The sequence below is a fragment of the Gambusia affinis genome, linkage group LG02, assembly GCF_019740435.1.
Source record: "Gambusia affinis linkage group LG02, SWU_Gaff_1.0, whole genome shotgun sequence".
Taxonomy (NCBI): domain Eukaryota; kingdom Metazoa; phylum Chordata; class Actinopteri; order Cyprinodontiformes; family Poeciliidae; genus Gambusia; species Gambusia affinis.
In genome coordinates, this window is record NC_057869.1 from 449285 (window position 1) to 472854 (window position 23570).

The following is a 23570-nucleotide window of genomic DNA, read 5'->3' on the forward strand; positions in this document are numbered from 1 at the left end:
CTACATAGAAGCTTTCAAACTAAATTTAATAATAATAAAAATAACGAAGCATTTATTTAGCCAGGAGGTTCTGATCCAAGAACTTAAACGGGTTCTAGAAAAGTTCTACAAGTGAACCCAGATATTCAAGTTTAGTTCAGATTTTTGAAAATATGAGCAGAACGCAAAGAGAGAAATTCATTTTCATGATCTGAAACCAAAGTCCAGAACCGAGCTGGACCCGGTTCCATCACTTCTTCTTGAGGAACTTCCTGCGGGCGGCGTTGGGGTTGGCCCGCCTGCGGCCGGCACCGCTCTGCCCGTCATGGATCTGCAGGTTGGCGGCGCGGCTGTAGACGTCGTTCTGGCAGAACGGCGACACTCCGGCCACGTAGTCCGGGTCGAACACGTCCGTCTTCTGCCGGGCCTTCCTGGAGAGCCGCTGCTGCGGGAAGCGCTGGTCCTCCACCAGGTGGGGGTCGGTGGCGTGCTTCCCGCCGCGAGGCAGCGGCAGCGAGTACTGTGGACGGGACGCACAATCAGGGTTAGCGCTGCTTCCTGTCTGAGGAGAGTTCTACCAGAACCAGCTGTGGACCCACACCTGGACCTCTTGAAGGAGCAACACTCCCACAGGAAGTGTCCAACCAGCTGCTTCAGTCTTCCAGAACCACTGGTTTGAATCAGCTGGCAGAACTGTGGGTTCTGGTCCAGATGGTTCTGGTTCAACAGCTTCAACTGGACTCCTAATTTAACCTTTAACCCTTCCATGCAGCAGGAACGTTGCCTGGCAGCCTTGGGCCCCAAACTGGTTCTGAGAACAGCAGAACCTGCAGGTGGAGTTTGACCCACCTGCAGATTCTACAGGGGTTAAAGGTCAAAGCATCTCACCCTGGTTCCTCTGGGGTTCATGACCTTGGGGTTCTTGGAGAAGTGCATCTGGAGGCTGCCGTCCTCGCCAACGGTAACCGCCAGCTTCTTCAGGGTCTGGTTGCCACAGTGAGGGCAGAACGCTTTGCTCATGTTGCTGGTCGTCCTGGAAACCAAACCAAAAACCGAACCGGGTCAGGGGGGCACACACCCGGCCAGCAGGTGGTTCTGCGATGGCTTACCTGAAGCAGGCATGGCACCGCAGGATGTAGCTGCGGGCGCGGCGGATCACCAGGCCGCCGACGGACAGAACATGGAGGCCCATCTGGATCAGAACGTTCTGGAGACAGAGACGAGTCAGAGGCCGGATCGAGCAGAACCGACCGAGCAGAACCGACAGAGGCTCACCTGCATGGCGAAATCGGTGGTCAGACACCCCACTCTGACATCAGCCGCCTCCGTCCAATCAGACGACTCCATCTTCACCTGCCTGATGTTGCTGGGGGTGATCCAGCCATCGTCATCGTCTGATTGGTCGTCTGCCAGCCCAGGCTCCGCCCTCCTCTCCTCCCCCTGGAATGAGGCTCCGCCCAAATCCTGTAAACCAACAGGTCAGCAGCTGCCTCCCGGAGGAATTGGGCCCAGCAGAACCAGGTTGCTGATGAAGACTTACCAGGAGGGCCAGCAGGTCCTGGTCCACGCTGGGAACCGGGTCTCTCCAGAACCGGAAGCTGTTGAAGTCTTCATCTGTTTCTGAGGACACTGGGATGTCTGGCTGCTGATCCGGGTCGGGCGGATCCTGACGAAACAAAACCATAACCAGTTAGCACCAGAGGTCCAGCGGATCTGTCTGCAGAACCGCCACCCACCAGCAGGTCCAGCAGGTCTCCCTGGAGGCTCGGCAGCGGCTGCCTCCAGAACTGGAAGCTGTTGAACTGGTCCAGGTCCGGCTGAGTGGATGGTTCTGACCGAGTGTGTCTGGCATTCGTAGCGTCCACGGTCCTCTGAAGACACAGAAACAAAACTCAGATTTCCAGAACCAGAACCAGTACCAGAACCAGAACCGGAACCAGCCTTGGCCCATACCCTGGAGGGAAGGTGGAAGCCCGCGATGTGAACCGGAGCCTCTGGGTGGCGCTGTGTGCTCTGGATGGTCACCTGGAACAGAAGAATGCATTAGAGATCTGGGCAGGTTCTGCAGATTCTAAGGGGACTGGGCCAGTACCTTCAGGTCCGGTTCCACCTTGATGTTCTGGGACCCGACGTGCTCTAGCTGCAGCTGGTAGGTCAGAGCCAGAACCTTGATGTCGGTGGCGGACAGGCTGGGGTAGTCGCCCGTCTTCTTGGAGAACTCTGTCACTGAAACCGGGTCAGAACTTCACCAGATGTTCCAGACCAGAACTCAGAAACTTTACCAGAACTTCACTCTGGTTCTATTAGTGACACATTTTGTCCAGCCTGACAGGTTCTGATTTAGACAACAGGCTTTCCACTGATATTTAAAAAACGGTTCCATGACTCTCCATGACCTTCAGTATAATTTTCCATGACCCACGTACAACAGGTTGAGAAAGAAAAGTATATGACTGAAAGACCAAATTTCTTTTGTATTCTATCACTTATCACAGAAACACTGCCTTTTTATTTCAGAACCATGCTCATAAAACACTAATTGCAGCCACAAGCTAATCTTGGTTTCATTATTACAGAACAGCCACAATTAGCGGCTAAGTTGCCGAGCTCCGCAAGGGCAACTTAAGGCGCTTTTCCCTGGCAAGTCGCTCTGTATTACAGGTTAATGTGCAGTTCGGTTGAGTTCTAGTCCAGTGGGGAGATTCTCCATATTGCGGTTTGAAACGCAGCAGCTGCGGTCATTTCTCCGAAAGAGAGAGGAGCTGCTAGCATCGTTGCTAATTAAAGTGTAATTCCGACCCAAAACTTTATGCTGTGTTCCTGTCGCTCCCCGTAATTAAACTCAATTACGATCCTCTGTACTGAGCAGCTCTCTGCTACTACGGTGTGTAAGTCTACTATTTTTACTTAATATTGTTCAATAACTGAAAAGACAGATGTAACTTCTGTCATGAATATAGATTAGCAAAAACCCTACAAATTATGAAATACTGCTACTTCCGGTCGTCACCGGAAGTAAGACCCACAATCGTTTCTACAGTAAGTCTCTCAGGAATAAGGTGGATAGCGAGCCTGTAAAAGTGTATTGCTGGAAATATAAATGACAAAAGTTTGAAAATTAATCATTAGTTCCAGGGTCCACCATGTTTACACTTCTGGTTTTAAGGTGCGGTTCGGTCGTGTTTTGAGTGGGGTAGCAGTTCGGGTACATACCGGTTCTGATGTGCTCCGGATTCGGCTCTCTGAATGTCAGCTGGTACGGCAGGACGGCAAGACTCCTTCGGGTGGTTCTGTCCCGGATCTCGTCCAGAACCTCCCGCAGGGTGTAGATGTTCTGGCCAAACTCCTGCAGCGGAAACCAGCACGTCATCAAGTCTTACGTCATCAGTTAAAGCCACTCATGTTGCCGTGGTAACACAGCCTGATCTCAGAGCACCTGGTACCAGAACCCGTTTTTTTGTTTGTTTGTTTTTTCCCCCTCCCTTCCAGGGGGTCTTTTGTGGGCTCTAGTGTCCCTTATATGAAAGTAGGCTGACAGGAAAGGGGGAAGAAGAGGGGGGAAGACATGCCGCAAATGTTCTGACTGGCCCCACCAGAACCCGTTCCACCTCTGTTCTGGTACCGCTGTGACGTAGATCCAAACACCGTAAAGTTGTTTGTCCGGGGCCAGAACCAGCTTCAGGCACAGCGGGTCGAGGCCAGATTCAGTCCGCTCAGCAGCGTCTGCTCCGCGGCCGGAGCTCCACCACCAGCGGCCCACTGACCACCTGTCCTCCCCTGACGGACTCACCTGCAGCGGGGCTTGCTTTAAAAACGCTCCAGCGTCTGCGACAACATGCTCCACCAGGGTCGGCGCCATCTTGGTTTGGGGACCAGCAGATGCAGCGGCCAATCAGAGGCGAGGAAACAGCCATCTGACGCCTGAGTGCTTTAAATACATCACGAGTGTCGGAATTTTGACTACTTTGTTACTTTTTACCTTGTCGAGTTGATCTGAAAGGTGTTCGGGTGGAAAATATTGAAAATGTATGTTCCTTTAAAGCAGATGTGTTCACTGTTCGGTCCTGAACGAACTATTCAGTCAAAATTTAATTTACTTTTAAAACTATAAGTCCGTAAACAATAATAAAAAAACAATTATGTAATTAAATGAGCAAACTCGAAGTTAAAACCATAAGTAGTTAATACCAGGATGTTCCAGTAATCCTTTCATAATTCCTTTGCAGAGGTGAAGGGTTAACAACGGGCTGGATGGGTTTAATAAATTGTAATCAAGAGCGACAGAACATGCTGTGACCGTTATCTTATGTTCTGAAGCAGAGGAACCCGCCGCCATTGAACATATGACTCCAGCTCCTGAAGGTCACGTGGCGTTGTGTTGACAGTGAGACGGGGAGGAAAGATGGCGGCGCGGTGGAGCAGCGAGACTGTGGTGGTGGAGTTTCGGGACGCTCAGGTGTGTGATTGTTTGAGCTGACCCAGATGTTTCTGACCGGAAACTAGCGTATCTATGACCGGAAACTCGGGTGTGATCGGAGCTGCAGAGAACAGTTCACCTGCAGAACCAAACGCAAACCCGGATTAGTCGGGTTCGGTATCAGACCGAACCGAGCCGCAGTATCTGCGGTAGTTGATCTGAATGGTTCCGATCACGTGGTTTCCTAGGGAGGAAATCATTGGCAACTTCCAGTCAGCGTTGAGTCACGTGACAGCAAATGGCCGTCTCTCCAGCGACATCACAGCAGCCACATCCAGTCCTGGAGACTGGATGTGGCTGGGCATGGTTACCGTAGTGGTTGCTACGGTAACCATGATGTCCAGGCTCATTAGTTTGAATAAAACCAGATTTGACCACATGTTGCAGCTGCAAGCAGAGCAGCCATGTTGGACTGCAGGTCAGGTCAGGGCCGGTGGGAAGCTGACCTCTGACCTGTAGTCTGTGCTGTGTTCCAGGCCACCGCCATGTCCGTGGACTGCTTGGGCTCCCACGCCGTGCTGTCAGGGTAAGCTCCGGTTGGCGGTCCATTCCTGTAGATCAGGTTCTGACTCCTTCCTTAAATTATTTGTTTATTTGCATTTCAACATATTTTTAATTTTGTATAGAAAGACATTAAATGATCAAATAAAAAAATCTGTGAAATTAATTTACAATAATTGATTTGTACCCTGGCCATTCAGTAAATCTAAGCTCTGGTCCAGTCAAGGACTGGTTCTGGTTCTGGAGGTGTTCACGGCAGCACAGGAGTGTGGGTTCTGGTCCGGCCCAGCTCTAACATCAGAACCAGTCAAACTGGTTCTGAATCGGTTCTAAACCAGCCTGTTGGATCCTGTCTGAGAAACAGAACCAGCAGAACCAATAAAACCAGTAGAACCAGTGACAGCATTAAAAGATCATGTTCAATGTCTGACAACATCACCAGGAGTCCCCGTCTGTCTCTCTGTCCCCGTCTGTCTCTCTGTCCCCGTCTGTCTCTCTGTCCCCGTCTGTCTCTCTGTCCCCGTCCAGCCGCCACTCCCTCTACTTGGTGAACCTGGATGCTCCGTCAGAACCGTCCCGTAAGATGGGTCGCCACAGTAAGTGGGACGTGGGGACGGTCCAGTGGAACCCACACCGGTCCCAGGCTCACGTCTTTGCCGCCTCGGTGAGTTCTGCTGTGGTCCGGTCCGATCCGATCCAAATACGTTTCTATTGGAAGCTCTGAGCCATTATTGGATGACTGATTGATGAACGAATCGCCAGCCTTTTATGGTTCCGTCCATTTCATGAAATTCAGGTGTAACCGGGTTCTGCTTCACTCTACTGTACCAGGCCGGCCCAAGTAACCCCTCGACTCTGCGTTGTGTAGATTTTTAATGAAGACGAGGAGTTCCTGGGTGAACAGTCAGTTTATTTCCTGAACAAGAACATATCAGGGGTTCGAATCAGTGCAATGGCTCAGCTTCACTCAGCACACTACAACAGAGCATTATGTTAGCTGTTAACTTAGCACAAGAAGTGTTTTACAATTTTGACAAAACTAAAAGTACAAAAATTAGTGCCAGGCACACATATAGTAAATAGTTATTATACACTATTAGTCTAAGTTAATAAAAATGATGTTTTATTATGTTGCTAACACTTTTTCTACTGTGTGCTGAAAAATCCAACTCACCTCTCGTGTAGCTTTCACAGACTGGCACTGATTACAGTGGCCAGCAAAATATAACCAGCCACACAGAGAGAGAGGGGGCGCTATTTCCCCATTGCACTAATAAATATAAAACAAGTGGAATTATACAACTTAAACCTCAACACTGTTACACAGGCATGATGCTGCCAACACCATGTTAGACTGGGGGACAGACGGGGACGGTCCTGAATGTCCCTCCTATGTTTCCAGAGCAACCAGCGAGTGGACCTGTACTCCTGGAGGGACGGCTGTGGAGAGACTCGCACATCCCTGCAGGGACACACCCGGGTCATCAGGTGACAGACACAAAGCAAGCACACCTGTCCACAGGTGTGGATAGGTGTGACTCACTGTGATTATCCCGGCAGTGACCTGGACTGGTCCTGGTTCGACTCTGAGCTGCTGGTGTCCAGCTCAGTGGACACCTACATCTACATCTGGGACACCAGGTAGGAGGAAAACCCAGGAACGGACCAGAATTGGTCTCAGAAGACACTGGACCTGCTGTCCTCATGTCTTTCTGTCTGTCTCCACAGGGACACTCGGAAACCCACGGTGGCGCTGTCTGCTGTCGGTGAGTCCTCAGCCATAAACGTTCCCAAGGTCCCTGAACGCACCGCTGACTGTCGTCCCTGTCCAACTGTCCTGCCGTCCCTCCAGCTGGAGCTGCTCAGGTGAAGTGGAACCGGAGGAACCCACATCTGCTGGCGTCCAGCCATGACGGAGACGTCCGTATCTGGGACAAGAGGGTGAGATGTCCTGCGGGTTCTGGGAGTGGTCTGGCTGCTGGACGACCTCTGACCTCCCATCTGAACAGAAACCCAACACGGCGGTGGAGTACCTGGCCGCTCACCTGTCCAAGATCCACGGCCTGGACTGGCACCGAGACAACGAGTTCGTCTTCGCCACGTCCAGCCAGGACAACTCCGTCAGGGTGAGGCCACACCGTCCTACACGTCTCGTCAAGACGCCGTCCTGACGAGACGCCCTTTCTCTTCTGTCCCCAGTTCTGGGACTACCGGCAGCCCAGGAAGTACCTGAGCGTCCTGTCCTGCCAGGTGCCGGTGTGGAAGGCCCGCTACACGGTAAGACACACTCGTCTCTGTCCCGGTCTGCGCCCCCGTCCCCCTGTCTCACCCTGTCCCCGTCCGTCCCCAGCCGTTTTCCAGCGGTCTCGTCACAGTCATGGTCCCTCAGCTGCGGCGGGAGAACAGTCTCCTGCTGTGGAGCGTTCTGGACCTCAACAGTCCCGTCCACGCCTTCGTTGGACACGATGACGTCGTCCTGGAGTTCCAGTGGCGTCCCCAGAAGGAAGGTGAGCGTCCCCCCGTCCGCCGCCCCCTCAGACGGCCAGGTGCGGACAGTCAGAGTGTCTCCTGTCCCCCAGGGTCCAGGGATTTCCAGCTGGTGACCTGGTCTCGGGACCAGACGCTGCGGATCTGGAGGGTGGAGCCTCAGCTGCAGAAGGTCGGTCGGCAGCCAATCAGAGCTGGGCGAGGCGTCGCTGCGCTCTGATTGGCCGCTCTCTGTCTCCCGCCGCAGCTCTGCGTCAGCGACCTGGTGGACGAGCTGGTGGAGGATGTGTCCATCGCCGTGGAGACGGAGAGGACCCTGGGCGCCCAGCATGGCGGGGCTCCGGCTCCGGACGGCCCGCCAGGTACAAACAGAACCCGACCCCTCCAGCACCTTCGGCTGACGTGACCTTTGACCTTTCCCTGGGACAGTCCAGACCCGGAGCAGAACCCAGAGATCCTGCTCCGGTTCTGGTCCAGTTGCTGGTCCTGACAAGAAACCATCAACTGGACCAGAACCAGAACAGGTTGCTCAAAGTGTTTGAGAACCACAACAGCTGAAAATGTTAAATGTTCTGGTTCCAGCAGAACCGGGTCGGCCCGAACCATCCTGAGGTCCAGATGAATGCTCCTCCATTATGTAGTCGACCCGCTCAACCGGGCCGGCCTCATAAAGACAATCCGGGCCGACCCGGGTCTCTGCTGTGGCCGAGCTGAAAGCTAAATGTTTCCGTGTCAGTGCAGCTTGTCACCCAAAGGTCAAAGGTTTTGTCCAGCCTGACCTCTGACCTCTCCTCCCAGGTCAGGCGGCGAGCCGTCCGGACCCGGCCGCCGGTTCTGGTCTGGCCCAGACTCTGCAGCAGGAGTTCTCCCTGGTCAACCTGCAGATCCGGAACGTCAACGTAGAGGTGAGTCTGCGACCGCGCCCCGGTTCCGCCGGCCCGGTTCCGCCGGCTGTCTCACCCGGTTGTGCGTCCATCCCCAGATGGACGCCCGGAACCGGAGCTGCGTAGTGTCGGCCCACTTCGGCGGCCAGCGGGTCCACCTGGTGGTCAACTTTCCGGTCCAGTACCCCAACAACGCAGCGCCCTCCTTCCAATTCGTCGCCCCGACGACCATCCCCTCCACCATGAAGACCAAGATCCAGAAGGTCAGTGACGGCACCAGGGCCAGAACCAGCTGGCCCAAAGGAATCAGCTGGTCTTGATCAACCTGGACCAGAACCTTTCTGTTAGAACAAACAGAAGCAGTCGGCCTGAACTCCTGAGCCCTGAGGGTCCGTTCAGTCTAGTCCGGTCCGGTCCACTTACAGGACCCACCGCAGAACCTCAGCAATGCCTCCGGCTGATATTGGGGGGCCTAGAACCTGACTGGACCCGGCCGGGGTTCAGTGTGGACCAGAACCTGAGTCCAGCTGTCTGTGTCCAGGTCCTGATGGACACGTCTCTGCAGAAGGTGAAGCGGAACCAGAACTGCCTGGAGCCGTGCGTCCGGCAGCTCGTCTCCTGCCTGGAGTCAGACATGGTGAGAGCGTCAGAGCCGGGTCAGAGCCGGGTCAGAGCCGGGTCAGAACCGGGTCAGCTCACCATCCTCAACTTTGTGTGTCTGTCCATCAGACCCAAGAGGACGGTCCGGCATCCGGCCCGTTTGTCCTGTCCAATCCTGTGGCTCCGTCCCTGCAGGCGTTCCCCCGGGTCACCAACACTTACGGCTCCTACCAGGTCACTTCCTGCTCGCCGCCCGCCGCCCGCTCTTCATCGCCATAACGACCGCTTTCCTTTCAGGACGCCAATATCCCGTTCCCCCGGACCTCCGGAGCCCGGTTCTGCGGTACCGGCTGCCTGGTCTACTTCACCCGACCCATCACCATGCACCGCTCGGCCCCGCCCACAGAGCCCACGCCCAGGTGAGGACCGGGCGGAACCAGCGGTCCGATCAGGCGGCCCTGATAGCAGAGATCAGCTGTGAATCAGAACCACAAGGTCCAGATGACGAGCGCCCCTCATGTCTCCCCCAGGTCCCTGTCGGCGCTGTCCGCCTACCACAGCGGGGTTCTGACCCCGATGAAGATGCGGTCCGAGTCCCAGAACACGCTGCGGCTCTACAGCGGCAGCCCGACCCGGTCCGACAAGGACACCGTCTCCATCTCCTCCTTCTATTACAAGGAGCGGGTAAGACTCACACACACACACACACACACACACACACACACACACACACACACACACACACACACACACACACACACACACACACACACCCATCCAGAACTTCTGTCTACGAAGCATGCTGGATCCACAGACCAGTAACCGGGTCAGGGTATCCCAACAGAACCTCTGAACTGGTCCAACAGAACCTGAGGCTGTTCTGGTGGTTTTGTTGTTGTCGGGTCGTATACAGAACTTGTTGCTGACTGGTACCTTTGGTTCTGTTTGGTCTGGTTCTGATGGACCATCTGAGTCCGGATGAGCCCGTCTGCTCAGAACTCTGGTTCTGACCCGTCAGCTGTACTGGATCTTCTGGGTGGGCCAGACTCCAGAACCGGAGGTTAACCCATGAGGGCAGAGCTGGTAACCATGGTAACCACGCAGAGGAAGTGAAGGACCTTCTTCCTGATTGGCTTCTCTTTCTTCCCTTTGTGTTTTTTTCCTCTGTTGTTTTCCTCTCGACCAATCACTGTGGGCCCCGCCTCCTCCCCGCTCTCCTCCAATCAGAAGCTTCCCATGTCCGCCTCCCGCCGCTGGTCTGTCCAAACCCTCCATGATTGGCCGGTACAGCTCTCTGCCCCGCCCTCCAGCGCTCAGCTTGTTTTAACCTGCATGTCTCTGATTGGCTGCTTCTCCTCCACTAACCCACTGAGCTGCACATCATCATCATCATCATCACCACCTTCATCCTGATCTGTGTTTGGGCTCCGGCCCGGTTCCTGCTCGGCGACAGGTCACCGGGTCCAGACGGTTCTGTTTGCTTTTGTTTGCAGCTCAAACATCCCAACAGTTCTGAGGTCCAATGTTCTCACCAGAAGGGAAAAAGTGTTGATGGTTCTGGATGAGAACCAAAACCCAACATCTGCTTTCTCAGAACTATAAAAAGCTGCTTCCTCCAGGTTCTGTCCAGGTTCAGGTACTGGACCTGGACAGAACCTGAACCTGGTACTGAACCTTCAGCTCTTGGTTCTGGTGTCTCGGTACCAAACTTCACGCTTGAACATCAAACCTGACAGGTATGAATACTTTTGGGCTTGCCTGGATTTATTCCCAGTGATGATGCGACGCGTTTTCCACCAGCACCACCTGCACCGGCTCGGTTCCGGGTTTATGGTTCTGACCCATTTTCTTGAAGCGTAATGCTTCCCCTGCCGTTCCTGAAGGTAGCTCCTCCGGAACCGGTCCATCACAGCGCAGAGTGGTACCGGTCAGCAGGCTCCGCCCACAGCTACATGCTGATGTGTATTGCTGTGAGACCCAGGATTCTGGTTCTGTTCCACAAGGAACCTACCACACTGGACCCTGGTTCTGTTGTCCAGTCCGGACAGTCAGGAAGAGGCGGAGCTGCTGCTTCCTGACTGGGAACCACTTCCTGTTGGACTGTTTCCAGTTGGAACAAGAAGAAGCCATCAAACTGGACCAAAAGGCGATTTCCACTGGCAAGTCTCTCTCTAACCGGTGACTGTGCGGTCCGGTTCGGTCCGGTTCTATCCCAGGTAGTGAGCTGTGTTCCTTGCTGAGACATTGAGCAAAGCAGAACCTCAGTTCTGATGGACTCAAATAAACCCAGATATTTAATTTTGCCTTATAGAAACTCGTTTCTGGGTTGGGGTTAAGCACAGCCCACATGAGGCCGTCGCAGGTTCGATTCCCGGCCTGGGGACCTTTGCCTCTTCCCTCTCATTACCAGCTTTCCTGTCGTACCGCTTTCAAATAAAGGCCAGTAGAGCCACGATAAAGGGAAGCTCCTGTCCCTCTGAGCTGAGCAGAACTGACCCCAGGGTTCTGGACCGGGTGGTTCTTGGTCGGTTTTGAACACATAAGCTAAGCTAACGCAGTAACTCCTGCCTGCTGTCCTTACTAACCTTTGACCTGTCCAGGTGAGTTGCGTCTCTCCTGCTATGAAGTAATTTGGCTCTGAGGCTGACGAGATGTTCACACTGAGGTCAGCAGAACCAGCAGCCTGGACCTGCTGGTGAATCGGGTCCAGAGAATGCGGTTCTGCTAGACCCATCCGTGCACCTTAGGTCCACTTACTGGATCCTGAGATCCTGCGGTGGTTCCGGTGGTCCGGACACTCAGTGCGAACAGCCTCTGCTGTGATCCCAAAGCCGTTTAATCAGCTGCTGTTTTGTCTCCCCGGCCGGCCGTCCCCGTCCTCCTGTCCGTCCGTGTGTCCTCCAGAAATCGCGGCGCTTCAAGACAAAGCGGGAAGGAGCGGAGTACAGCAGCCGGCCCATCAAGCTGGCCGGGAAGGTCATCATCCAGGAGATCTCCTGCCTGCTGCCTGTGCACAAGGCTCTGGGAGAGAGCTACATGTGAGTCTCACGTCCCCCAGACACTGTCCCCGTCCCCAGACCGGAACCAGCTGTCTCCATCCTCTGGATACAAAGCCAAGTGTCCGCCTCACAGAGAACCCTTACAATCTGTCGCAGTGAGGATGGCGGCATGTGGTTGCATCTGGATGAAGGACTCTGTCCTCTCCTGAGGACGCCATCGGGCCGTCCAACCTGAATGTCTGATTGTCTTCCTCAGTTTGAACATAAACGACATTCAGGAAACGTGTCAGAAGAACGCAGCAGCAGCACTCGCAGTGGGACGCAGAGACCTGGCCAAGGTGAGCGAGCCTCCATCTCCGCACAGGAAGCATTGACCCAGTCCCGTCTCCATCCGGACCACAAACTACTGGTGGTCCACAAGGGGTTAACCCTGTCTATGCTGTGCAGGTTTGGGCTCTGGCGTCCGCCGCCACCAGTCAGGACCTGAGTCCGGATTCTGACCCGGACACAGAGACGCCATGGGCCAGACACCCGTTTGGGCGCCACCTGCTGGAGACGCTGTGAGTTTGCAGAAGGTGATCATATGTTGGTGTGGAGGAACGTAAAAGTTGAGATGTCTCTATTATAACCCATCAGTTTGGATCACTACAGTCAGATGAGCGACGTCCAGACTCTGGCCATGCTCTGCAGCGTGTTCAGGGCTCAGGCTCCGCCCCCCGACTGCTACTCGCTGTACGCACACCCCGGCTCCCGCCTCCACTCCCGATTCGTAAGTCTGCGTGTGATTGGAGCGCCCCCTGCTGCTGAGCCTTCAGATTCAGTAAAGTTCCCCCTCTGTGTTCAGCCCAGCTTCAACTCCAGCTCCGTCACATCTGGTTCCTGTTCCAGCACCTCCGACTCCATCGCAGCGACCTGGACCACAGGTGAAGCTCCACCTCCCCCCTGCTGGCCACTTTACCCCCCCCTCCCTCCCCCCAACTCCAACCTTTTGTCTGTGTTTCAGTGAGAGACCCCGAGCATCCCGCACCCTGGGGGGAGTCTTCTCCTGATGACTATCGCTATGGCAACCAGAGCTACACGGACCCCCGGGAGCGAGAGCGGGAGCTGCACGACATGAACAAGAGGTGAGTTTGTTCCTCTGCTCTAAATCAAGGCTTCATCTTCCTTTGGACCCGCTGAGCCGCCTAGCAGAACAGATGTTGCATCTGACTCTGTGACCCATCATTTCCTGACTGCAGGGGGCGATAGTGTGCAGGTCAGTCTAGAAAACGTACTGGCATGTTGCAGATTATGACGGGCATCATAATCAGTGTGAATTTGGCTATTTGAGGGATGAATATCATTTCAGGTGAGACGTAACAAATCGGCAGCAGAAACACTAAAACCTGTTTAAAACTACCAGAGCACCAATTCATTTGCGTATTTTACCGACGTGACGGTCCGTCAGTCTTCAAACGGTCCGTCAGTCTTCAAACGGTCCGTCAGTCTTCAAACGGTCCGTCAGTCTTCAAACGGTCCGTCAGTCTTCAAACGGTCCGTCAGTCTTCAAACGGTCCGTCAGTCTTCAGCCTCAAATACTAAACAATACAAAGCATTTTCTCCGTTCACCTATAGTATTCACGCAGTTTTCCTGAATACTCTTTCTTGCTGGTCTATATGACTTATTTGCACGCTGTCGCCCCCTGCGGTCACAGATGTTTGAGCCAGAGCTGTTGTTGAGGCGATGTCACTTCCTGTTCCTGCCAGGCTTCTGGACCCGGCCAACACGCTGCAGTTCGACGACTTCAAGAAGAGCTACGGTGAAATCCTGTACCGCTGGGGTCTGGGCGACAAGCGGGCCGACGTCCTGAAGTTCACTGCCGGCCCGCCAGAACCGCACAAAGGCATCGGTAGGTTTCCCTCAGTGGTCCGGCCGGGTCGGGTTCTGGTTCTGACAGGTCTGTTTCCCTGCAGAGTTCGGGCTGTACTGCTGCCACTGCCGCAGCCAGGCGCGCGGGACGCAGTGCGCCGTGTGCAAGCGGCTGACCTTCCAGTGCGCCGTGTGCCACGTCGCCGTGCGCGGCTCCTCCAACTTCTGCCTGAGCTGCGGCCACGGCGGCCATACTGGACACATGATGGACTGGTTCCGGCGCCAGGACGAGTGTCCGGCTGGCTGCGGCTGCTGCTGCCTGCTACAAAGCACCTTCTGACGCCGCCGCAGCTCAATAAAACCCATGAATGTCTCAGCCGCTGTCCTTTCTACTTCCTGTTCACGTCGCTGCTGTTTTCAGATCTTTATTCCAAAATATTTCACTCATCAGTTCCATAAAAACAAACCAAGGAAGGGACTCGGATCAAAACGTTAAATGTTTCCTGGAGAAGGTAGATTTATAGATCCAAATGGAAATCAAAGAAAACCAAAGAGACGAAGTTGAGCCACGCAGCACAGTCTGCAGATTAATAATCTAGATTAATAATCTTACTGAACAAAGCAAAAGCTGCTGCAGTGAAGGAAACTCCGACTCGTTGACGACCAGAGTGACATCATTTCCTGTTTGTTGTGATGTCGCTCATGAAGCGCTGCCATCTGATTGGCCAGGCAGCACAGCATGTTTCCTTCAGGCCAATCACATGGGCCGGTGCAGAGGAAGCCCCGCCCCCTGGCCATGGTCATTAATCTGTAGTTATATTATTGAAGGATTTTATTAATTTTGTTTTCTCACTTCCAGAACTAAAATGAAACAAACTAAACAAAAATGATGCAAATTAGAAAAAAACGTAAAAATTTAAACCTGAAAAGAACAGCAGGTCAAAGTTCAGAGAGAAAGGATTGAATGGGTCATGGTTCTTCGTAACCATGGTAACGCATCATGTGACCTCCCCAGCAAACATGGGATGCTCACTCTGCTCCCTGCTGTGCTCATCAGGCGTCGCTGCGTTCTCCTCCGTCGCTGCGTTCTCCACCAATCAGAGGAGACGGGCAGGGTGACAGCGGTGGCGGGAGGCGGAACGTGGGCGGAGCTTTAAGGCGGCAGAAGACGCAGCGCGTCAGCAGGTCAGAGGTCAGCAGTCTGGACACTGGGAACGGCCTTCCACACTCTTCACACTGCAGAGGCACGGCAAGAGCGTTGTCATGGCAACCAGAGAAGAGCTGGCCGGACACAGAGACCGTGTGGTTCTCTGTGTCCGGGTCACCAGAAAACGTCCTCACCTTCAGGATCTGGACCCCGGTTCCCTCTCCACTTTTGATCTGCATCACCTCAGGGATCAGCTCCACGTTCTGCACGTCCCACAGCCGGATGCTGCCGTCCTTCAGGTCAAAGGTCAAAGGTTAACACGCATCAAAGCCGGAGGACGGCCTAAAGTATTCACACCCATTCAGAAGAACCAGTGATCGGAAACATGAACCATAGGAGAGCTGCGGCCAGAGGGGGCGCCACAGAGAGCGGAATTCAAAGACATGCCACACTTTTCAGATTGTTAAAACCCTGTTTCACTTCGCAGCTCTGCTCTGCTCTGCCTCCTGCTGGTTAAAACAAAATACTGCAGGCTGAGGAAACGTTCAGGCGCTGTGAATACTTTCTAAGAATCCAGTTTGTCTTTAAGAAACGGAAAGTCAACCTTGGAAGAAGAGACAACCAGCTTCCTGTCAGCACTGAGAGACACGTCCGTCACCCAATCAGAGTGGCCCTGGAAGGAAACACACATCAGCTGATCTACAGAAATCAGCTGATCTTCGTCGCCTCGGAAAACATGCGGCGGGTTCTCGTCACCCTCAGAACCAGAGTCCGGCGGAGCGAGGACGGATCCCACAGCGCCACGGTCCGGTCGTAGGAGCCGGACACCAGCAGGTCGCCTGAGGACACGCAGGGGGGACAGGAAGGACCAGAAACAGACGGTCATCAGAACCAGAACCCAGTTACCAGAACCGGGTTAGTCCATTATCAACAGACTGTTTTTAGCGGAACGATCCCGTCCTACTTAGTGTTTCAAAAGTCATGCTGGAGGGAAAAAACTGTTTCAGAAGGAGCTCCTGATTTCTCTGCGTGGATGCAGTATTTCGTCTGAGCCGTCCCTGAACGCCTCACCGTCCCTAAACGCCTCATCATTGTTTAACTCCCCACCGTCCCTGAACGCCTCCCTGTCCTTTAACTCCCCACCGTCCCCGAACGCCTCATCATTGTTTAACTCCCCACCGTCCCCGAACGCCTCATCATTGTTTAACTCCCCACCGTCCCTGAACGCCTCATCATTGTTTAACTCCCCACCGTCCCCGAACGCCTCCCTGTCCTTTAACTCCCCACCGTCCCCGAACGCCTCCCTGTCCTTTAACTCCCCACCGTCCCTGAACGCCTCATCATTGTTTAACTCCCCACCGTCCCCGAACGCCTCATCATTGTTTAACTCCCCACCGTCCCTGAACGCCTCATCATTGTTTAACTCCCTACCGTCCCTGAACGCCTCACCGTCCCCGAACGCCTCATCATTGTTTAACTCCCCACCGTCCCCGAACGCCTCATCATTGTTTAACTCCCCACCGTCCCTGAACGCCTCATCATTGTTTAACTCCCTACCGTCCCTGAACGCCTCACCGTCCCTAAACGCCTCATCATTGTTTAACTCCCTACCGTCCCTGAACGCCTCATCATTGTTTAACTCCCTACCGTCCCTGAACGCCTCACCGTCCCTAAACGCCTCATCATTGTTTAACTCCCTACCGTCCCTGAACGCCTCACCGTCCCCAAACGCCTCATCATTGTTTAACTCCCTACCGTCCCTGAACGCCTCACCGTCCCTAAACGCCTCATCATTGTTTAACTCCCTACCGTCCCTGAACGCCTCATCATTGTTTAACTCCCCACCGTCCCTGAACGCCTCACCGTCCCTAAACGCCTCATCGTTGTTTAACTCCCCACCGTCCCTGAACGCCTCACCGTCCCTAAACGCCTCATCATTGTTTAACTCCCCACCGTCCCTGAACGCCTCACCGTCCCTAAACGCCTCATCATTGTTTAACTCCCTACCGTCCCTGAACGCCTCACCGTCCCCAAACGCCTCATCATTGTTTAACTCCCTACCGTCCCTGAACGCCTCGCTGTCCCTAAACGCCTCATCGTTGTTTAACTCCCCACCGTCCCTGAACGCCTCATCATTGTTTAACTCCCTACCGTCCCTGAACGCCTCACCGTCCCTAAACGCCTCATCATTGTTTAACTCCCCACCGTCCCTGAACGCCTCACCGTCCCTAAACGCCTCATCATTGTTTAACTCCCTACCGTCCCTGAACGCCTCACCGTCCCTAAACGCCTCATCATTGTTTAACTCCCTACCGTCCCTGATCGCCTCACCGTCCCTAAACGCCTCATCATTGTTTAACTCCCTACCGTCCCTGAACGCCTCACCGTCCCCAAACGCCTCATCATTGTTTAACTCCCTACCGTCCCTGAACGCCTCGCTGTCCTTTAACTCCCCACCGTCCCTAAACGCCTCATCATTGTTTAACTCCCCACCGTCCCTGAACGCCTCGCTGTCCCTAAACGCCTCATCGTTGTTTAACTCCCTACCGTCCCTGAACGCCTCACCATCCCCGAACGCCTCATCATTGTTTAACTCCCCACCGTCCCCGAACGTCTCATCATTGTTTAACTCCCCACCGTCCCTGAACGCCTCTTCATTGTTTAACTCCCTACCGTCCCTGAACGCCTCACCGTCCCTAAACGCCTCATCATTGTTTAACTCCCTACCGTCCCTGAACGCCTCACCGTCCCTGAACGCCTCATCATTGTTTAACTCTCCACCGTCCCTGAACGCCTCATCATTGTTTAACTCCCTACCGTCCCTGAACGCCTCATCATTGTTTAACTTCCTACCGTCCCTGAACGCCTCACCGTCCCTAAACGCCTCATCATTGTTTAACTCCCTACCGTCCCTGAACGCCTCGCTGTCCTTTAACTCCCCACCGTCCCTAAACGCCTCATCATTGTTTAACTCCCCACCGTCCCTGAACGCCTCATCATTGTTTGACTCCCTACCGTCCCTGAACGCCTCACCGTCCCTAAACGCCTCATCATTGTTTAACTCCCTACCGTCCCTGAACGCCTCATCATTGTTTAACTCCCCACCGTCCCCGAACGCCTCGCTGTCCTTTAACTTCCCACCGTCCCTGAACGCCTCATCATTGTTTAACTCCCTACCGTCCCTGAACGCCTCGCTGTCCTTTAACTCCCCACCGTCCCTAAACGCCTCATCATTGTTTAACTCCCCACCGTCCCTGAACGCCTCATCATTGTTTGACTCCCTACCGTCCCTGAACGCCTCACCGTCCCTAAACGCCTCATCATTGTTTAACTCCCTACCGTCCCTGAACGCCTCATCATTGTTTAACTCCCTACCGTCCCTGAACGCCTCGCTGTCCTTTAACTCCCCACCGTCCCTAAACGCCTCATCATTGTTTAACTCCCCACCGTCCCTGAACGCCTCATCATTGTTTAACTCCCCACCGTCCCCGAACGCCTCACCGTCCCTGAATGCCTCATCATTGTTTAACTCTCCACTGTCCCTGAACGCCTCACCATCAGCAGACAGGACGCAGCAGCTCACGCTGCCCTCATGGCCGCGCTGCAGCGCCGTGCCGCCCTGGGACCGGAACTGCCCCCCCTGCAGGTCCCACAGCTTCAGCGTCTTATCCCATGATGCTGTGCACAGGAAGTGCCCGTTGCCGTTGAAGCAGCAGCTGGAAACCACGTTGCTATGGTTACTGAGGGAGAGAGCAAACACAGATGATGAGACATCTGGGGCACTTTCTATCGCCATGGAAACCATTCTGGTTCTTCAAGGTTGTCCCTGTTGTTGCTCTCCACTGTCACCACATGCTTGTCCAGGACGTTTGACAGAACTTTCTACTGAACTGGGCCTAGAAGTTTAATGGAGAGAACGGACAACAGCGCCCCCTAGAGCACAGAGAGCTGCGCTGCACCAACCTGTCGATGGACATGGTCGTCCTCTTGGCCTGCACGTCCCACAGCTTGATGGTCCGGTCTGCGGACACAGACGCCACCCGCTGGTCCGAAGGGTCAAAGCGGACCCGTGTGATGGTGGAGAGGTGGTGATCTGCGGGGGGGACAGGAGAGGCACATGAACTTCTCACGGGGACAGGCAGAGTCCAGTGTGCTGAGACGTCGTCCTACTGCTGATGCGATGCAACGTCTGGCCATCGGAGGCGGCGCAGATATAAACGGCGTCCTGAGGCTCGGCGGCGCAGGCCAGCAGCCGACCGTCAGACGAGCAGCTGCAGGACGTCAGCAGGCCGTCCAATTCCGTCTCCCACTGGACAGACAGACCGGAGACGGTCAGCAGGCCGTCCTGTCAGCAGGGGACGGGAGGAGGACAGGAGGAGGACAGCAGCTACCAGGACGCGTCCCGTCTCCAGGTCCCAGGCCACCATCTTCCTGTCCCAGGACACCGTCACCATCCTGACACACACACACACACACACACACACACACACACACCCTGAGGTCCACGTGTTAATCTGGATTAGTGTAAATTATCAGACTCCAGCCATAGGTGGTGTGAGCCCAACCTGTTGCTGGTGGGGATCAGAGCACACTCAGTGATACTTCTGCTGTGAACTCCAGCAAACAGCCTCAGAGGCCGGCTGCTCTCCAAGTCCTGCAGAGGTCAGAGGTCAGCGCAGAGTCACACAGCAGGAACCAATGCAGAGCAGCAGTTTACCCAGAGGATGGCGCTGCCGTCCAACGAGCAGCTCAGGACGTTGCGGTCGCCGCAGCAGAACCGGGCTGCGGTGACGTCATCGCAGTGAGCGTGCAGCACCTTCACTGGAACCTGCAGCGCAAAACCAGTTCAGACTGGGACAGCTGCAGCAGACCGGCTGATTTTTGTCGCTGCAGCATTATCAGCTGATCAGCTTCTTCTGTTGCTTTGTGGAGTTGAATCTGTAGAAAAGTAGATCCTAAGCATGGTCAGCGTCAGGGATCGGTTCTGGTATAAAGTCACCAGTGAGTTTCGGCTGATTTTATCTGGGGGTGTGAATACGACTGGAACACAGGGGCTCCATCATCACTGTCTGTAAATAAAAACACTTTAATGCAAAGTTACTTGATCTGAGTCATTATTGACAGAATGGCCGTTCTGACCTTCAGGATGACCTTTAGCGGGTCACTGAAACCAAACAGGCTGAAGCTGCAGGAAACCCTCAAACGCCTCACGGCTGAGGCACCAGAGATCCTTGATGGAGACACAACGCTTCACTCTGATGGATTTCAGCTAAAGGTGTCTACATGGGGGTGCAGGGCCGGCCCTAGACTAAGCAAAATGTGGTTTTGGGCCCCTCTAGTTCTGCTAACAATGTGGACCGGCTGCAGTCAGCAGCCCGATCATTAGATCATTCACACACCTGCTATAAACTTAGCAACTCAGTGACTTTCTTGCTATATTTAGCAACATTTCAGAAAAACCCCAATCATTTCACCTAAAATCCAAACCAGCAGGTCAGGCTTTTTAAAGATGGTAACCAGACAGAAACCTGCAATCGGTGCAGCTCTACACATTTTCATCACATTCTTTGGTTAAATTCATTTCTCTTAAGCGTTACTCCAATAGCTAAAAATGTAATTTATACCAGGTGAGTCTTTCTCCCCTGAGAACGTGGACCGGTACCGGTACCGGACTGATTCTGAGCCTTCAAAGGATTTTAACAGAAGTTTCTCATAAATTAGAAGTTGATGTAAAAATAATGTTTGTTTTAGCTACTAAATGATTTAGTTCAGCAGCAAACAACAAATCCCAACTGCAGCCTAGAGCAGCTCATCATGTAGCGGCTCATCGTGTAGCGGCTAATCATGTAGCAACTCATCATGTAGCAGCTAATCATGTAGCAGCTAATCATGTAGCAGCTAATCATGTAGCAACTCATCATGTAGCAGCTAATCATGTAGCAGCTAATCATGTAGCAACTCATCATGTAGCAACTCATCATGTAGCAGCTAATCATGTAGCAGCTAATCATGTAGCAACTCATCATGTAGCAGCTAATCATGTAGCAGCTCGTCGTGTAGCGGCTCTGTAGCCTGACGGAAAAACATTTTACTAGATGTCATGTCAAACACTGACAGGTTTTAATTATTCTTATCAAACACGGTTTGAAGCCAAAAATACCTCAGAAATATCCAGAAAATCAACTCATTTAAAGTTTAAACTCAGTTTCACACAAACACAAAGACCCTAGCATAAATGTTTGTCTGTTGAACTGGACCGGTCCAGGTCGCTATCAAGCTAATGTTCTGTTAGCAGCTTTACTAATCTTTTACATTACATCACATCACCAAGGCTCATTAAAACGAACCTTTATCTTGGCTTTTTTCTATTATTCCTCTTTCTTTCTCCCTTCCTGAAGGATAAGTACTTTTTTGAGACATAGTTTTGCTAATTTAACTTCTGACCGGCGCTTTGGACGTTTAGATGTTCTGCACAGCAGCTCATGTTACCAGCGAAGCCTGCAGTACCTACAGCGGCCACCAGGGACAATTTGTTTTCCTTTTTTTTCCTCCAGGGTTAGGGATCCATGACCCGACCCCTACACCACCACAGCATGCCCAATTTGTTTTCTTTTTATCAATAAAATAATAATTTATACATACATTATCAAATATATATTATTGTAAAAACAAATCATTTCATGGTGAAATTGTGTATTTTTGATATTATAATGACATAGAAATTGTTACTAAAAAAATAAATAAAAAATTAGCACCACGGAGGGCGCCCCTTAATGGCCCTGAGGCCCTCAGCGGCTGCTTAGTTTGCTGATGCCTTGGGCCGGCCCTGCTAGGGAGCGCACTGACGTTTTCCTCAAGTGTGAAACACATTTTCTGTTAAACGAATAAAAGGTGAATTTTTTTTTTTAACCAGGAATTAAACCCTCTCTTTTATTCTTTTAGAGGGAATATTTTGTTTTGAGATTACTGGAATTCATTCAGTTCAACTTTATTAACAGACTTTAGTTCACAGTAACAGAAAAAGCGGCCTTGATGTAGCTTTTAGCTAAAGCTAACTCGTACAGGTAGAAGTCACCTGAGACTCTTCGCTCCACTCTGCTCCTTTGTCCTCCTCCGGGCCTCTTCCTCCTCCGGGAGGCTGCTGCACCACCACAGGCTCCAGCTTTAGCCAAGTTATTTCAAGTTATTTCTAATAAACCTAAACGAAGACAAAAAACCGCGAAGCTGACGATGCCACTTGTTAGCTGTTGTCATAGCGACGTGTTTGAGATGGTGCGTTCAAGAGCCGTAGAACAAACTGTTCAAACAGCTGTACAAATAGGATAAAAAAACGTTATGTATAATACGTATATATAGATACATACATATTTAAAAATCTTACATATAAAATACATTCTTAAAAGTATTCCATATGTAAAACAATTACAGGGACTAGAATTCACTGTTTATGGGAATGTAAAATTATAGAGGCATTCTGGCGAGCAGTATGTGGAGAAATTAGCTCCGCTATAGGACAAACACTTCTCCCTGGTCCAATCATGTGTCTCCTTGGGTTCACACCCAGACATCTGGATACTCACAAAGAAACTGTGCAATTTCTATTGATGTTGGCCAGAAAATCAATAATGCTTAAATGGGTTGGTTCTGATGCCCCTTCGATCCAGCTATGGAAAAGTTTGCTTTCTGAAGTTATTGTATTAGAGAGATTGAGATATTGTATGAAGGGGAAATTTTATACTTTTAAAAAAAGATGGGAACGTATTCTTGAATACTTCAAAATTTAAAAAATAAAAAACCAGTAATGTGAATCTGAATGACGTGTATGTATAAATTGGTTGTTTCTCATATGAAGCTGTAATTTATGTACATGCCTCCGTTTTTTATTTTGTCTTGTTTTCTGTATCTGTGCTGTATAAGTTTTGCCCTGTTAATGTTATTTTCTTTTTTGTTTTTGTATAAACGTTCAAAAATACCTAATAAACATAATTCATTAAAAAAAAGTATTCCATATACGTGTCTCAGTGACGTGCGGTGAGGCTCTGACTTAATCAAAATCATAAGACCCCCTGCATGTTATTGTTTACATACGGGAATTTCGCGCATATGGACAAAATTGAAGGGCAAAAGACTATACTTTTACATGTCATCTATAGCCACGCTACCACGGTACAATAAATCTGTTAACTCAATGAAACTTGAAAATATAGATATTATTATTTTAGTGCTATGCTGCACGGCAAAAGGGAAACTCGTTGAAGTGCAACTCAAACCACCTTTTTCTCGCTCTCTGAATCGACTAGGCTACACGTGTAGCTTCCCTTATTTACTATATCGTTAGCTCGCTGTTACTGTCTCTTATTCTGCAGTTGTGGAGTCACAATGTCTGGAATCATGAGCGCCCCCTGCGATGAGGCCAGAGAACCGCCTGCCTCACCTCCAATCTGTTCTCTGGTTTCTGATGCTGCTCAGCACAGGAAACACGTCACACACACAGCTGGTGACAAAAAAAACACTGAGCATTATATATATAAGCTAAATTACAGAAAATCAGTTCATACATGAAATGTTTTTTTAGCCATTTTATTGTCGACATACAGACAGGAGGAGCGTACTCCGATTGAATAGTAGCCAGTGCAGTTAGTGAGAG

General features: G+C 52.1%; 3 protein-coding genes across 16 annotated transcripts; 1 reads left to right on the forward strand and 2 right to left on the reverse strand.

Annotated features, from left to right (window-relative positions):
• Nucleotides 1-7: 7 nt before the first annotated feature.
• On the reverse strand, nt 8-3903 carry nob1 (NIN1 (RPN12) binding protein 1 homolog). Its single transcript, XM_044103145.1, has 10 exons — nt 3770-3903; nt 3193-3325; nt 2072-2205; nt 1933-2004; nt 1716-1850; nt 1520-1645; nt 1255-1443; nt 1089-1186; nt 868-1012; nt 8-499 (listed from the first exon to the last, which is right to left on the reverse strand). Exons 1-10 carry the CDS (start codon nt 3836-3838, stop codon nt 230-232), a joined length of 1371 nt encoding a protein of 456 aa, XP_043959080.1. The 5' UTR covers nt 3839-3903; the 3' UTR covers nt 8-229.
• Nucleotides 3782-14152, forward strand: wdr59 (WD repeat domain 59). Of its 4 annotated transcripts, none has more exons than XM_044102995.1 (28): nt 3782-3877; nt 4365-4435; nt 4933-4982; nt 5486-5621; nt 6360-6445; nt 6518-6598; nt 6686-6723; nt 6810-6898; nt 6967-7083; nt 7157-7234; nt 7308-7464; nt 7537-7616; nt 7692-7806; nt 8243-8349; nt 8427-8591; nt 8870-8965; nt 9058-9162; nt 9226-9347; nt 9459-9612; nt 10156-10212; nt 11833-11966; nt 12184-12265; nt 12375-12487; nt 12564-12696; nt 12772-12850; nt 12931-13051; nt 13674-13816; nt 13881-14152. In XM_044102995.1, exons 1-28 carry the CDS (start codon nt 3859-3861, stop codon nt 14114-14116), a joined length of 2964 nt encoding a protein of 987 aa, XP_043958930.1. In that variant the 5' UTR covers nt 3782-3858; the 3' UTR covers nt 14117-14152. The 4 variants fall into 4 exon arrangements, with proteins under 4 accessions (XP_043958930.1, XP_043958939.1, XP_043958950.1 ...); XM_044103004.1 differs by having other exon boundaries at nt 10159-10212; XM_044103009.1 differs by having other exon boundaries at nt 3861-3877; nt 4300-4435.
• Nucleotides 14153-14271: 119 nt separating this feature from the next.
• Nucleotides 14272-22839, reverse strand: LOC122823419 (WD repeat-containing protein 88-like). Of its 11 annotated transcripts, none has more exons than XR_006369342.1 (10): nt 19641-20599; nt 19489-19577; nt 19315-19378; nt 19094-19232; nt 18887-19016; nt 18479-18663; nt 15680-15762; nt 15528-15596; nt 14699-15216; nt 14272-14584 (listed from the first exon to the last, which is right to left on the reverse strand). XR_006369342.1 is itself a non-coding variant. In XM_044103112.1 (10 exons), the coding sequence occupies exons 3-10, from the start codon at nt 19375-19377 to the stop codon at nt 14830-14832; spliced, it is 951 nt and encodes a 316-aa protein (XP_043959047.1). In that variant the 5' UTR covers nt 19378; nt 19489-19577; nt 19641-20595; the 3' UTR covers nt 14272-14829. The 11 variants fall into 11 exon arrangements, 10 of the variants coding, with proteins under 10 accessions (XP_043959047.1, XP_043959033.1, XP_043958973.1 ...); XM_044103112.1 differs by having other exon boundaries at nt 14272-15012; nt 15118-15216; nt 19641-20595; XM_044103098.1 differs by having other exon boundaries at nt 14272-15216.
• Between the last annotated feature and the right edge of the window lie 731 nt (nt 22840-23570).

What these genes read in the sequence shown, in the direction of transcription:
- nob1 (XM_044103145.1), bottom strand. Translation starts at nt 3,838, where the DNA reads ATGGCGCCGACCCTGGTGGAGCATGTTGTCGCAGACGCTGGAGCGTTT. An exon ending in TAAAGCAAGCCCCGCTGCAG is followed by an intron (nt 3,326 to 3,769) that starts GTGAGTCCGTCA and finishes TTTCCGCTGCAG; the next exon opens with GAGTTTGGCCAGAACATCTA. An exon ending in GCTTCCACCTTCCCTCCAGG is followed by an intron (nt 1,851 to 1,932) that starts GTATGGGCCAAG and finishes CTGTGTCTTCAG; the next exon opens with AGGACCGTGGACGCTACGAA.
- wdr59 (XM_044102995.1), top strand. An exon ending in ACACTTACGGCTCCTACCAG is followed by an intron (nt 9,163 to 9,225) that starts GTCACTTCCTGC and finishes CTTTCCTTTCAG; the next exon opens with GACGCCAATATCCCGTTCCC. An exon ending in GCTCTGGGAGAGAGCTACAT is followed by an intron (nt 11,967 to 12,183) that starts GTGAGTCTCACG and finishes TGTCTTCCTCAG; the next exon opens with TTTGAACATAAACGACATTC.
- LOC122823419 (XM_044103038.1), bottom strand. Translation starts at nt 19,377, where the DNA reads ATGGTGACGGTGTCCTGGGACAGGAAGATGGTGGCCTGGGACCTGGAG. An exon ending in GACGTTGCATCGCATCAGCA is followed by an intron (nt 19,017 to 19,093) that starts GTAGGACGACGT and finishes TCCCCCCCGCAG; the next exon opens with ATCACCACCTCTCCACCATC. An exon ending in GGGAGTTAAACAATGATGAG is followed by an intron (nt 17,142 to 17,321) that starts GCGTTTGGGGAC and finishes AGGGACGGTGAG; the next exon opens with GCGTTCAGGGACGGTGGGGA.